Source organism: Manihot esculenta, chromosome 18 (assembly GCF_001659605.2).
Source record: "Manihot esculenta cultivar AM560-2 chromosome 18, M.esculenta_v8, whole genome shotgun sequence".
Taxonomy (NCBI): Eukaryota; Viridiplantae; Streptophyta; class Magnoliopsida; order Malpighiales; family Euphorbiaceae; genus Manihot; species Manihot esculenta.
In genome coordinates, this window is record NC_035178.2 from 19,928,307 (window position 1) to 19,943,570 (window position 15,264).

At 36.3% G+C, this 15,264-nt stretch overlaps 1 protein-coding gene across 1 annotated transcript in view; it reads right to left on the reverse strand.

Moving 5' to 3' along the window:
• Window positions 1-15,264, reverse strand: part of LOC122722418 — a 46,908-nt gene that overhangs the window by 14,621 nt on the left and 17,023 nt on the right. The window contains exons 2-3 of the mRNA XM_043953117.1: window positions 4,201-5,424; window positions 3,495-3,741 (exon numbers count right to left, since the gene is read on the reverse strand). Of these exons, the coding sequence (XP_043809052.1) occupies window positions 3,495-3,741; window positions 4,201-5,424 (1,471 nt within the window). The remainder of the gene's footprint in view (window positions 1-3,494; window positions 3,742-4,200; window positions 5,425-15,264) is intronic.

The following is a 15,264-nucleotide window of genomic DNA, read 5'->3' on the forward strand; positions in this document are numbered from 1 at the left end:
AAGGTTGCATGGAGTTCCAGTGTCGATCATATCAGATCGAGGACCTCAGTTCACCTCCAGGTTTTGGCGGAGTCTGCAAAATGAAATGGGCACAAGGTTGGATTTCAGCACTGCTTTCCATCCACAGACAGACGGTCAGTCAGAGAGGACCATCCAGACCATTGAAGATATGCTGAGAATGTGTGTGTTAGACTTTGGCGGTTCTTGGAGGCAGCATCTACCTCTGGTGGAGTTTGCCTACAACAACAGCCATCATGCTAGCATAGGGATGGCCCCTTATGAAGCTCTGTATGGGAGGAAGTGCCGAACACCTGTTTGCTGGGAAGAGGTAGGAGAGAAAACTCTTGCAGGGCCAGAGTTAGTTGAGCTAACCAGCAAGTTAGTGCCTATCATCAGAGAGCGGATCAGAACAGCTGTAAGCAGACAGAAAAGCTATGCAGACATCCGTAGGAAGCAGATAGAATTCCAGGAGGGGGATAAGGTATTGCTTAAGGTGTCTCCGATGAAGGGAGTGGTTCGGTTTGGAAAGAAGGGTAAACTGGCCCCACGGTACATTGGTCCCTTTGAGATCTTGCAGAAGATCGGACCTGTGTCGTATAAGCTAGATTTACCGACTTCTATGAAAAGAATTCACCCGGTATTCCATGTTTCTATGTTGCGGAAGTTTGTGTCAGATCCAGAGAAGGTTCTTAGTGAACCTGAGGTGGAAATCTTAAGTGATCTCACCTATGTAGAGCAGCCAGTGCGGATCCTTGACACCCAGATCAGAAAGCTGAGAAACAAGGAGATACCAATGGTGAAAGTGCTGTGGAACCACCACAACCTAGAAGAGTGCACTTGGGAGACTCGGGAGTCCATGCTCCAGCAATACCCATATCTGTTCTAAGGTTAGTTTTCCCCTTTTCTATGTGTTTATGTTGTGTTAGGGACATTCGGGGACGAATGTTCTTAAGGGGGGGAGAATGTAATACCCGGCTCGAGTCCGGCATCGGACTTCCTGTAGTCTGGTGGAATCTCGGGTGTCGGAACCCTCGAGAAGGGTAATGCATATGTTTTCTAAAGTCTTTTCACTTGTTTTCATGTTTTGAAGTGTTAAAAGCCTTGAGTTTTGAAAGAAAAGCAACAAGGGAGAAATGCAAAGGTTCGGCCGCCGAAGGTCACTTTCGGCCGCCGAACATTGCATGGTTGCGGCTTCACGTTCGGCTGCCGAAGGTGGTCTGGCCAGCCACCTATAAAAGGGCCAAGGGTCGGTGGAAGGAGGTTATTTCTCCTCCACTTGCAGCCAGAGGTGAGTTTCAGCCTCTCCTGCGTTGACTTTCATGTTTTCCATGATTTTCATCAAATCTTTCAAGAGTTTTAAGAGTTTTGGTGACTTATGAAGGTTTTGAGCAAAAGAAGCAAGTTTTGAAGCTTGGAGCTTTGGAAGAGCTTTTCTTCATATCTCCACGTTAGGATCCTTCATCCTCAAGTTGTGTAAGAGGTAAGTGAAGATCCTGAGCTTCTTTGATGATTTTGAAAGGTTTTATGAAGTTTGTATGGGTAGTTTGCATGTTTAGGTTTAGGTGTGGTTTTTGGTGATTTGTGGTGTTCCAGCGTGTTTAAGTGTTATGTGCTATGTTTGTTTGGGGTTTTAGGATAGTTTTAGACCCCTTTGTGCATATATATGTGTATATGCTAGTTGGGAGTAGTTGAAATGCATGTTTGTAGGTTTTTGGGCAAAGTTTGCATGAAACAGAGCAGGGTTCTGCCCTTCGGGCAAAACCAGGTTCGGCCGCCGAAGGAAGGTTCGGCCGCCGAACCCTTTGTGGAGGCAGTTCGGCTGCCAAAAGTTGCCCCCGAAAGCTAGGCTTTCGGTTTAGAAAGGGCCTTTCGGCCGCCGAAAGAGGGAGTTCGGCCGCCGAAAGTGTGTGAGTTTCGTCTCTGGACGAGACCTTCGGCTGCCGAAGGTGCCGCCGAACATGCATGAGTTTCGTCTCTGGAGTGGGGTTTCGGCCGCCGAACCTGCCGCCGAAAGTGCCCTGTCCAGCTTTCTGTTGCATGTTTTATGTGAGGGTTTGAGGATTGTTTAGAGGGGTTTTGGGGAGTTTCTTAGAGATGTTCTTGAGTGAGTTTAGTCCCTCATTTGAGTCCACCTGTGTAGGTACGGACCAGAGGAATCAGGGACATCAGCAGTGAGTCCAGTGTCAGAACCTGCAGAGTCAGTGCAGAGATAACCAGGTGAGTGGAATTTAACTTAATGTTTTAATATGAGAACTGATATTTTATCATGCTTCATGCATCATGAATATGCTTTAGGGTGAGTGCATTAGTGTACACAAAGATGATGCATTGCATTTATCCTTGTACTTGGCATTGCTCCTTGTACATTGCTTATGTGAGACGGCACGGACTTCGTGAGGATTCATTAGCCCTCAGAGGAAAGACCTGGAACAGCCTTACGAGGACCAGGCACAAAGACCTGGAACAGCCCTACGGGGACCAGGCACATGGTACTTAGGTACCCCAGATGAGATAGAGGGAGTTTTGATCCGTCCGGCCGAGGTTATGTGATTATGTGTTGCATTCCATGAGAGCATGTTTTATCACCTGTATTTGCCTATTCTACTCACTGGGCTATTGGAGCTCATCCCTCTCCCCTAACTTCAGTTGTGCAGGTTCAGAGGTCAGAGAGAGCTCAGCAGGGTACAGGAAGAGTACAGAGTCTTGTAATAGCTAGTGTGGACATGTAAATGTAAAGAGATAGTGTATATGTACAGTGTATAGAATGATGCTTGACTTATAAGACTTGTAATCCCTTTGTGGAGTCACATGATCAGTTTATGTATGTTTCTTTCTTGTTGTATGTTTATGAGCAAAACCAGGCTTAACATTATGAGTTTGATCCGCCTAGAGCCATGAGGAGCTCTAGTAGGGATTAGTAGAGCACAGAGAGAGTGCATGCACAGGTTAAGCCTTGGAATGAAGAAAAGTTTTATGTGTTTTACAGAAACTGTATGATCATGTATGGGATTTCACAGGTATACACAGGATAGCAGGCTTACTACGGGTCCCGGCGACCTTAAGTCGATCTGGATCCTAGTGCCGGTGGCAGTTCGGTTTCCGGGCTGTTACACGCAACTTCTGTAAAACAAGTTCAACATGCCTAATGTGGTCATCCATGTTTCGGCTATAAATCAATATATCATCAAAATACACAACCACAAACTTACCTAGGTAATCACGCAAAACATGGTTCATCAATCTCATAAATGTGCTAGGTGCATTAGTTAAGCCAAAAGGCATGACTAACCATTCATATAAACCATATTTTGTCTTAAAGGCAGTTTTCCACTCATCACCTAACTTCATCCTAATTTGATGATAACCGCTTTTCAAATCAATTTTTGTAAAGAAAACAGCACCACATAATTCTTCAAGCATATCATCTAATCTAGGAATAGGATGGCGATACTTTACAGTGATTTTGTTGATCGCACGACAATCAACACACATGCGCATTGTTCCATCTTTCTTTGGAACCAACAAAACAGGTACTGCGCATGGACTAAGGCTCTCCCTGATATGTCCCTTAGCTAGCAACTCATCAACTTGCTTTTGCAATTCCTTCGTCTCCTCAGGATTGCTACGGTAAGCTGGACGGTTTGGAATCTGAGCTCCAGGAACAAAATCGATTTGATGTTCTATTCCCCTAATGGGTGGCAACCCAGATGGCACCTCCTCTGGAAATACATCCGCAAACTCCTGCAATAACTTAGAAAAAGAACTAGGCAATTCAACAGTAGGGTTAGTCTCAATCATAAAATTGGAACTAAAACGCAATATAATCAAAGCTCTCTTCTCTAAGTATGCTTTCTTCAGCTCTCTCTCTTTACAATAAAAGGAAGACTTGCTGAATTCTTCACTCTTCTCACTCAGCTCTCTTTTTACCTCCACACTCACTAACGTTTTCTCTCCTGCACATCTCTCATTTTTATCCTTTCCCGTGCAGTCACTCTCCTTTGGGCCATTCGAAACTTTCATTTTACTGCTGGCCTCTTTTCCCTCATTCTTTTTACTTGTCTCACCTCCCTTACCCAATTTAGCAGATTGTTGTAATTTCACTTGATCTGCATATACATCTTTAGGAGATAATGGTACAAGTATATGTTTTACACCGAGGAACGTAAAAGAAAACCTATTACTATACCCATCATGAATGACACGCCTATCAAATTGCCATGGTCTACCTAACAAAATGTGTCCAGCCTGCATGGGTACAATATCACAAGTAACCTCATCTACATATTTTCCAATAGAAAATGACACTTTACATTGCTTGGTTACCTTTGCCTCGCCGCTATCATTCAACCACTGAAGTCTGTAAGGATTAGGGTGTTTAATAGTTTCTAGTCCTAATTTATCAACTAAAATAGTACTAGCACAATTAACTTGACTACCCGAATCTATTATCATGCTACAGACTTTACCACCAACCAAACAACGAGTGTGAAAGATGTTTTCACGCTGTTCAAGTCCCTCTTCTTTAATAGAAACATTTAAAGTACGCAATATCACTAAGGACTCTCCTTGAACAGGATACTCTTCTATCTCTACATCAGAACAATCTTCTAAAGGTGGTACTTCATCAGAATCAGAATCACTTTCGGAGACTATCTCATCTCCCCTCACTACAATAGCACGTTTATTAGCACACTCATTGGCATAATGCCCACGCCCTTTACATTTAAAGCACTGAATATCTCTAGTTCTATTTGATTTAGGGGCTGATTCATTTTTACCATGAGAGTTGGATGTTTCTTTGGAAGGTAACATGCCTTTTTGAGTTGAAGACTTTTCAAACCTTTTAGGATCAGGCTTGGTGTTCCATTTGGAACCCCATTTGCTGTTGGAGTTTTGAGCAGCCCTGTTGTTCCCCCATCTATTTCGGCCTCTTTGTCTTTCCACCTTAATTGCAATGTTCACCAAGTCTTCCAAATCAACATATGGTTGCAAATCAACCACATCAGCAATCTCCTTGTTTAGACCACCAAAGAAACGAGCCATAGTCTGGTCTTCCTCCTCCACTATGTTTGCTTTGATCAGGAGCAACTCCATCTCCTTATGATACTCATCAACAGACTTTGATCCCTGAGTTAATCTTTGCAATTGATGATGGAGATCTCTATGGTAATAAGTAGGCACATATTTCTTCCTCATGATTCGCTTCATCTCATCCCAACTAGCAATGGGTAACTCTCCATTCCTTCTCCTAGATTTCACAAGCTCATCCCACCATATTAGTGCATAATCTGAAAACTCAAGGGCAGCAAGTTTTACCTTTTTATCATCGGAATAGTTTTGACAGTTAAAAACCATCTCCACTTTACGCTCCCACTCTAAATAGGCATCAACATCAGCCTTACCATTGAAGCTTGGAATCTTCATCTTTATGGAGTTCATACTGTTATCTACATATGGTACACGATCATTCAACCTTCTGGCTCGGACGGGGGCTGATTGTGCCTCATTTTCCTCATCATAGGATGGATCGTGTGTATCATCATCCCTCTGAATGGACTTGCCCTTTGAAGATCTAAGGTTGTCCTCAAGGTTATCCATTCTCGAATTTAGCTTCTGAAAGCTATCCATGAAAGCTTTATATATATCTTTAAGATCAAATGTAGGGTCAGAAGTATCACCAGTATTATGCCCAGACATTATAGAAAAAAAAATTCACAATTCTCTCAACTCACATGTTTAATTTTCAAGCACTCACTTGGTATCTCAAAAGTGCACTTCAGAATAAGGACTCAATAAGCCAAGCTTGTATGATTCAAATAATAAGGAAAGCAAGGAAAGACCTAAGAAGAAAAGATAGGAAACAACACTAGATGCAAACTGACCAAAATGAACAAATAGATTGATTTAGCACACAAAAGTTAAATTTCGTGTACTAAGTGTAATTAGATGTTCAACAATGTGCAATTTGTCAAACTAAATGTAAGGAACCAACAGACAGGAAGACACCAAATTGACAAACTAAGAATCAAAAATTGACAAGACGGATGTGCTTAACACGAAGTTTTCCCTAAGCATGCAATCCTAGGTTAACTGATATTAATATTGACTCAACAAAATTAATTCAAAGCAAGCAAACAAAATAGACACTTAAAACAGCAAGTATTAAGTACAACTGTTTTGTGAAAATACTACCCAAATTTGTCCTAAACCTACCCCAAACATGTATTTCGAATTCCAAGCCCAGAAATATGTTCAAGGTATATGAAATATGATTTATATCAGTAGATATCAATCAGGATGAAGTTTGAACAAATGAACCAAAGTGGCAGAAATTCTTTTTTTTTTTTCCTTTTTTTTTTCTTCTTGTTTTGATTTTTTTTTTTTATGGACAGAAGTAAAACACTGGAAATACTATTCTAAGAGTATTAGAATGACAGCATATGAATTAGGGCAGAAAGCATAAACCAAATCACTAAAGATAGTAATTCAGCCTAAACAAGAATTTAGGGTAAAATTTGATTTGAACAACAACCAAACAATGTATTCGGCTCTAATAGGTATCCCAAACCAGATTTCCAAAGTGATATATTCAGCCAATAATGGACAAAATTGAATGCAAAGACGCAAAGGATAGTTAAGAAATTATTACTAAGCCTAGCTCTGATACCAATTGATGCGGAACCCCAGCCTATTAGAGACTGAAACGACACATACCCTAGTAAAAAGAACTTAATTCAGAAAATAATTCCCCAATCTAAAGCACCCTTAATTAACATGCAATTAAGAACACTTATAATGGATTGATTTCAAGAGCAGCAAGAATAAGAAACATACAAGTTAGTATCAAACCTTATTCGTGATGCAATGTCAAGAACCAAGATCTCTCTTAAGCTCTCAAAGAAGAATCGCATAAAGCAATTGTATTGAATAATTGATAATCTGTGTCTACAATAGAAAAATGGATGCTTTATATAGCCTAAATTAAGACCCATGATCTTTGCCACTTCCCACTACTATACATGGACCCATGATCTTTGCCACTACCCACAACTATGCATGGACCCATGATCTATGCCACTATCCACTCTAGGTAACCACCCACTACTGTTTAACTACCCACTACCAAATAACTACCCACTACTGGTTAACTACCAACTACTAAATGACTACCCACTATAAATACAGAATTTGAATTGTCAATAAGGACACATTTGGCCTAATTGACTTGGAATGGCCAGATTGTTCTTCAACTTCAAAATGAACTTGCAAAGCTTCAACATATTCCTTCATGAATCCTTGAAGTGCTTCCTTCAACCTCTTGGATCTCAGCCTTGTAATTGGTCCTTGAGGTAATGCTAGCTCATCATTTTTGGTGTTGTTGGTCGTGCTTACATCAGATGATGTGATGCATGAGAGAGAGATTGCGACATTGCAGAGAGGAGTTTCATAATAGCGACATAGGAGAGCGAGTGTTGTGTGCTGGAGGTAAGGTGCTAGAATGCGGGGCTGCCATGCTTGAGGGTGAAGAGTGGATTGCAGCAATAGATTTGTGTGGATGCACACTTGAGGTGAGGTGTTGCGATGACACTGTGACACTACAGGTGAGGTGCTAGAATGTGGGGCTGCCATGCTAGAGGGTGAAGAGTGGGTTGCAGAGTTGAGGTGTTGCGACGACACTGTGACACTACGGGACTACAGCAATGGTGCTACATGCTGGAGCTATGGATGTCTTTTCTTGATCCATACATTTGGTTTTTAATAAAGAAGAATAGATGGGCTAGTGACAATGAAGAGAGAGTAGCTAGGGTTTCTAAGTCTAAAACAAAGAATATATATATATAGAATTAACCGGCTAAGATTCATCAAAGATGAATGGTTAGAGTAAAACTTAATAAATAAAAATAGGAAAAGAAAAATATAAATTGTGTATGTATAAAATTGAAACTTAGACCTCCAACCCATATCATCAATATTTCACCGCTCAGCCATAAGGAGATAGAATGGTTTTAATATCATTAAATATATATATTTGGTTTGGTCCGATTTTGGTGAAATTTCACTCTTCAAAACTGAACCGAACCAATTAGATTGAAAATTTTGAAGACCAAAATTGAATCGAATTGTTTTACCATATAAATCAAACCAACTTACTGAATTAAATTGGTTCGATCGATTTTTTCAATCTCCGTATGTACTTTTATGTCAAACGACAACTCAAGGAAAGAGTATGCAAAGCACCTTGCATAGTTTGATCTATCACTGTAATACCCGGCTAGATTTCGGTATCAGAATCCCTACCTTCCGGCGGAATCTCCGTTGGAATCTGGAATTCTGAAGATGCCAGAGGCTTCTAGAGGGGTAAAATGTGTTTCTAAAATGTTTTCACATGATTTTATGGTTTTAAATGGAAAAGAATTGAGTTTTGAAAAGAAAAGACCAAGGAGGCAATTGCCAGGTTCGGTTGCCGAAAGTGAAGTTCGGCCGCCGAACATGGGAAGGTTTCGGGAGCACTTTTGGCCTCCGAAAGCTTTGTTTGAATGAACCAAGGTTTGGCCGCCGAATCTCAAGTTCAGCCGCCGAACATGCATGAGTTTAGAGGGCACGTTAGGCTGCCGAAGGTCGTTGACCAGGCCACCTATAAAGAGCCCTCAGATCGGAAATGGACGAGTTTTCTCCCCATTCTCGAGCTCAGGTGAGTTTTTGTACTCCTTTGGTCGTTTTCATGCTTTCTCTACCCATCCCTCAAGTTTTCATGAGTTCTACCCTTGTTTTGAAGTTTTGAAGCTTAAATAGGAGTTTTGGGAGCTTGGAGGCTTTTGGAGCTTGGATCCTCCACACCTCCGAGCTAGGGATCGCACCACCCCTCGATCTTCAAGAGGTAAGTGTAGATCCTTGCTTTCCTTATGTTTTAATGAAGTTTTAAGTAAGTTTAAAGATGTTTTGATGGTTGAGTATGGGTAGATATGCATGTTTAGGTTTATGTGGGTTTTATGCCCAATGTATGATATGTGATGTTTGTGTTGAAGAGTTTATGTTAGTTATGCTCCTTTATGCATGTGGGAGAGTGTATGCATGATTGGGAGAGGGCGAGTGAGGTTTTGAGTAGTTTTGATAGTTTTGGCTTATGTGGGCCATAAGCTATTTATGTATGCTCTATGATGCTCTTTGTTGGAGTTTAAGCTTGTTTAAGCTCCTTTGTGCATGGTTAAGGGTTTATGCATGTTTTTAAGAGGTTGGATGCATGTTTTGGGTTGTTGGAAGCTTTGAGAGGCTTGTTTGTGCATGAGGCTGAGTTCTGGATGAACTCAGGTTCGGCCGCCGAAAGAGGTTTCGGCCGCTGAACCTGTCTGTGGTGGCTTGTTTTGGCTGCTGAACCCTGCCCCCGAAGTTGGACTTTCGGCTCTGGAGGGGAGATTCGGCCGCCGAAGGTGCCGCCGAACATGTATGAGGTTCGTCTCTGGAGAGGACTTTCGGCCGCCGAAGGTGCCACCGAAAGTGGCTGAGTTTCGGCTCTGGAGGGACTTTTAGCCGCCGAACCTGCCGCCGAAAGTGCCCTGTCCAGCCTTTTCTTGGGTATTTTCTATGCATGTTTAAGTGATGTTTTAGGGGGTTTTTGGGGAGTTGTTTATGAGTTGTTTAGAGTGTGTTGGCACCTCATTCGAGTCCACCTGTGTAGGATCGGACCCGAGGGACCGAGGAGGCCATCAGTGTTAGCAGTTGTAGAGTCAGTCCAGCGTCTGCCAGAGGTGAGTAGAACTAAACTTAATCTTTTATTTTACGAAATTCAAATGCCTAAAGCATGTTCATGCATCATGTTTATATGTAATAGGTTGATTGCACTAGTTACACGAATATGACGCATTGCATTATTTACTATTGATGTGGATGGACCAAGGCGACCCCAATAGCCCTAAATATGTTATGTTAATGAAGTCCTGAGGAGCCCCTTTGAGGGCCGGGCATAATGAAGTCCTGAGGAGCCCGAAGGGCCAGGCATAATAAAGTCCTGAGGAGCCCGAAGAGCCGAGCACCATGATATGTTACAGACAGAGGGAGTTTTGGTGGTCATGTCCATCCGTTATGTGAAATGTTTGTGCTGTGATGCATTTCATAAGAGCATGTAATTAATGAACTGTTTTTCTGTTTCTACTCACTGGGCTTTTTAGCTCACCCCTCTCCCCTAACCCCAGTGTTGCAGGTCTGAGGAAGATTGGGAAGTCTCAAGAGTTAAGGTTTTGCTTGTAATAGACTAGTGTTTTAGTGTGGACATGTAATGTAAATTGATATAATGGATTGTAAGATAATGAAATGTAATGTAATTCAAGTGTAGTAGAGTTGTATTATGGATTAGTACTGTGCTTGGCCCTAAGACTTGGTTAGTCCCTTTTTAATACATGATGTATGTTATGGTTTAATATTGAGTTGTGTTTGAACTGAACTTGTGGCATGTGTTGTTTACCACGCTAGAGTATTTGATGAGGACCCTAGTGGAGGTCTTATGTTTGTGGTTTGATGCATGCACAGGTTAGGTTCTAGTTCTTTGAATGTAATCCCAGCTTGATGTATGTTATGTTGACCCAACTAGAGTTTTGATGAGGGCTCTAGTAGAGGGGTTATTTACGTTTCCAGTTATGTCGTATACAGGTCAAGCTCGGTATATACATCAGATGTTTAAGTTTTTATGTTAAAGTTTTGATCATGTATGGGATTTGACCAGGTGATAGGATGGATGTTTGGCTTGCTACGGGTCCCGGCGGCCTTAAGCCGATCTAGATCCTAGCGCCGGTAGCGGTTCGGGCCGTTACAGAGGAGTATCGGTTTCCGGGTTGTTACAATCACAAATATGGGTATTGGATAAAAAGATAAGTATCAACTCAAGGAAGATTTTACAAAATAAATAAATATTGAAGATGTGTAAATTTCCATTCAATTTTGTTACCTACTGTTTTTCTTTCTATAGCTTAGTTTTAGCATAAATAAATATTGAAGATATGTGTTTGATTTCTTTCATTTGCGAGTAATATGTGATTTTACTATGAATAATTATTTACAAGTAGAGATTTAAATTTTACTAAATATTAATGCATGAATGTTTAATAAGGTATTATCTAAAATTATATATATTTTTTGAATTTAATACAATTATTAAGAAAAGATGGATTGGGCTCTATTTATCATACTATTGAGAAATTCATAATCCTATTTGTTCTTCTCTATTTCTTTTGTTCGATGACAAGCAAAAATCTAGGTTTGGAGTATTTGATATGGTGAAATTTTAGATAATTATTTATACATTTTTTATATCATATCTACCTATTTTGATTGATTCTCCTTAATTTTATTAGATTTTTATGTTTAATTATAGGATTTTTAGTTTTAATATAGTATTTGATGTTTTCACTTAATTTTTAGTGTTTTTATAGGTCAAAACAAGTCAAAGAATGAAGGAGGCACTTTGGAGAGAAATCCAGAAGAGATTATGAAGAAATAGATAAAAACATGTGGTAGCCTCGTGTTATTGTCTTTGCTCCTTGTTTTGCCTCTGTACCTAATGTTTTCCTTTGAATGGAAATTGAAGGCTAAAACTCACATTGAAAAACATAGGGTAGACCCGTGTTCATAGTCTACCATGTATTTCACTCATTTTCATGTGTAACGCTCCATTTTTTAAGAAGTTCAAATTCTCTAGGTTTTCCCCTAGGGCTATGGATTAGGAGTCTCAAGAGGGTATAAATACAACATAATTAAGAGACTAAAAAGTCTTTTTGCCCACTTTTGAACATATATACTTGGCGGAAATCATTAGGAACATACGGAGAAAGATTTGAAAGATCTAAAAGGAGAAATCCACACATATAAAATTTTTTCTTATTCTTTTGGTTTGTTGTTCACAATTATTTTAGGATGATTTTGGATAATTTTCAATAGAGTTTATTTTTGAAAATCTTGAACATGAATAACTAAATTTCTTAGTTAGGGATTTGATATAACTTGGATTATTGATTCTCTTTAATTTACTTGAGTTGATTTTCCTTATTTATCTATTATTTAATTATTGAGATTAATGGTATGGTTACTAATCATTTTATTCTGAAATTAATATTGGGAGGGTACATTTCAGGATCAAATAGGGAATTGAATATCAAAAAAATATTAATTGTATTGGAAATGAAAATTTAGCTTGTGGAGTATTAGACAAAATAATCACAGTATTTAGAAAATTAATTAAAGTATTATCAAATTATTGGAAGATAGGTAATAATCTTTAGTAAATTAATTTAGTCTTACTTGGAGGGAAGGTTATTTGCTCTAGATTTAGTAATTAAAATTGGATGGTTAACCAAATGAATTAATTGAATCAGGTCCAAATGAAATCAAGATACTCTAGTATTTAACATTAATTATTTTACAAATTATACTTTGTTGAATGTTTAATTTTGTTATTTTATTCTATTTCAAATTTTAGAAACATCATCATTATTGGTGGTTAGATAATACTTAGATTTATAAATATTTTGGTATTTAATTTCCAGTTCTATGGATACAATACTCTACTCACTCTTTATTATTTGAGACGATTTTATACACTTATAGATATCGCACCATGAGATGCTTAATTTTATCCTAAAATTAATACACGAGGAAACATTTTAGGATCAAATAGGAATTGAATATCATAGGAATATTAATTAGATTGGAAATGAAGATTTGATCTGTGGAGTCTTAGACAAAATAATCTGTAAAATTAATTAGAGAATTATCAGATTTTTGAGAAATAAGTGATAATTTTTAGTTAATTAATTTGATTTTACGCGGAGAGAGAATCAATTACTTTAGGATTATTTGTTCTAAATTTGATAATTAAAATTGGATTGTTAACCAACTAGATTAATTGAATAAGGTCTAAATGAAATCAAGATACCCTAGTATTTAATATTAATTATTTGACAAATTTTATCTGGTTGAAGTGTTTAATTTTATTTCAAATCTTACCATCATCATAATTATTGGTAGTCTAAATAATAATTAGATTTATAAATATTTTGATACTTAATTTTCATTTTTTGTAGATACGATACTTTGCTCACTCTTTATTATTTAAAATGATTGCATACACTTGTGAATATCGCATATTGTTATTGGACACAAATGTTAGATAAATTATAAATTTTCTACTATACCCTTTACTAAACAAAGTAACTAGAAATATATATGATGAAGCAATAAAATATGAATAGTAATGCCATAAAGCATTGCACTCATTTCCTAATTTACGATGATGAACGTGATCTGTAATTTGGCAGAGTTCCTCCTAAAATTGTTAATCAAGTAAAAGAAACTTAATAAAATTACGTGAATATATTTATAAAGAAGATGATTGTATTACAACCAATCTTACTTATAAAAGTCATTTATAAAAAGAAAAATCCCAAGATCTGGCACATAAATTATATTAAAGAAATTAACCATCCTAAGATCTGACGCTCAAATTATATTGAAGAAATTAACCATTCTCCTTATAATATATTTCCATGCTAAGACTCATAGTAAAAACTAATTGAAGCATAATAAGGATTGAGCTATCTTTTATTACTGGGTTAGTAATTTTATTGAAAAGTATGGAATTCCTCTAGTACAATTTAGGGTAAGATTTGTGGTATATGTCTGAATTAGCCTACTAATAATTGAGGGCTTTTTGTAATTTAGGGGTGGAAAACTTTTTATTTGCGGATTTAGAATTAGTATAAAAATATTTATGGATTTGGGGTTGGGGTGACAGGTGGCAGCCAAAACGTTTGCTTGGCGCCTGTTTGACAGGCGCCAGAGCCTAGCGCCACTTTAAGTGGCGCCAGGCCATTATTTTATTTTTTTATTTTTTTTAAATGGTCTGACGCCCCTTACAATGGCGCCAGACCATTATTTTTTTAATTTTTTTTTAAAAAAAATGGCCTGGCGCCACTTAAAGTGGCGCTAGGCCTTAATTTTTTTAAAAATTTTTTTAATTATTAAAATATTATAATTATATTAATTAATATATTATTTTATATTATATTTTTATTATAATAATATTTTATAATATATTTTATTAATTTTAATATATTTTTATAATAATATTATAATTAAATAATATTAATTATAAATTTATTTATTTGATATTAAATATGTATAAAAATATTAAATTAAATAATTAATAAAAAAATAAATTAATAAATTAATATAAATATTTAAAATTATAAAAATTAAATTTATTTTTATTAAGCTGATATTGTGCCGCCGTATATAATCATAAAATAATATTAATTTTATGATAATGTATATAATCACATAATAATATTAATTTTATAATACTAAAATTATATAGAGTCACTAATATTTTTAGTTTAAATATTAATAATAAAATATATTAAATATTAATATATAAAATATATATTAATATTTAAATAAAATAAAATTATACAGATAATTAATTTATTATGTGATTAAATTTATTTATTTATATATTTATTTTTAATAAATTATAAATAATTTAATATTTTTATTTTGTAATTATAAAATTAATATTATTATGTGATTATATACATTATCATAAAATTAATATTATTTTGTGATTATGTAGGACGGTACAATATTAGCTTAATAAAAATAAATTTAATTTTTATAATTTTAAATATTTATATTAATTTATTAATTTATTTTTTATTAATTATTTAATTTAATATTTTTATACATATTTAATATCAAATAAATAAATTTATAATTAATATTATTTAATTATAATATTATTATAAAAATATATTAAAATTAATAAAATATATTATAAAATATTATTATAATAAAAATATAATATAAAATAATATATTAATTAATATAATTATAATATTTTAATAATTAAAAAATTTTTTAAAAAATTAAGGCCAGTGGCGCCAGGCCATTTTAAAAAAAAAAAAAATTAAAAAAATAATGGTCTGGCGCCATTGTGAGTGGCGTCAGACCATTTAAAAAAAATTAAAAAATAAAATAATGACCTGGCGCCTGTCAAACAGGCGCCAAACAAGCTTTTCGGCTGCTACCTATCACCCCAACCTCAAATCCGCAAATATTTTTATTCTAACCCTAAATGCATAAATAAAAAGTCTTCCACCCCTAAATTTATAAAAAGCCCAATAATTGAACTAATTGGAGAATTGAGAAGGATTTGGTGTCCAAAGAAAATAATCTAAGAACGTTTATTCAACTGGTTTTGTATGAGGAATGTGACATACT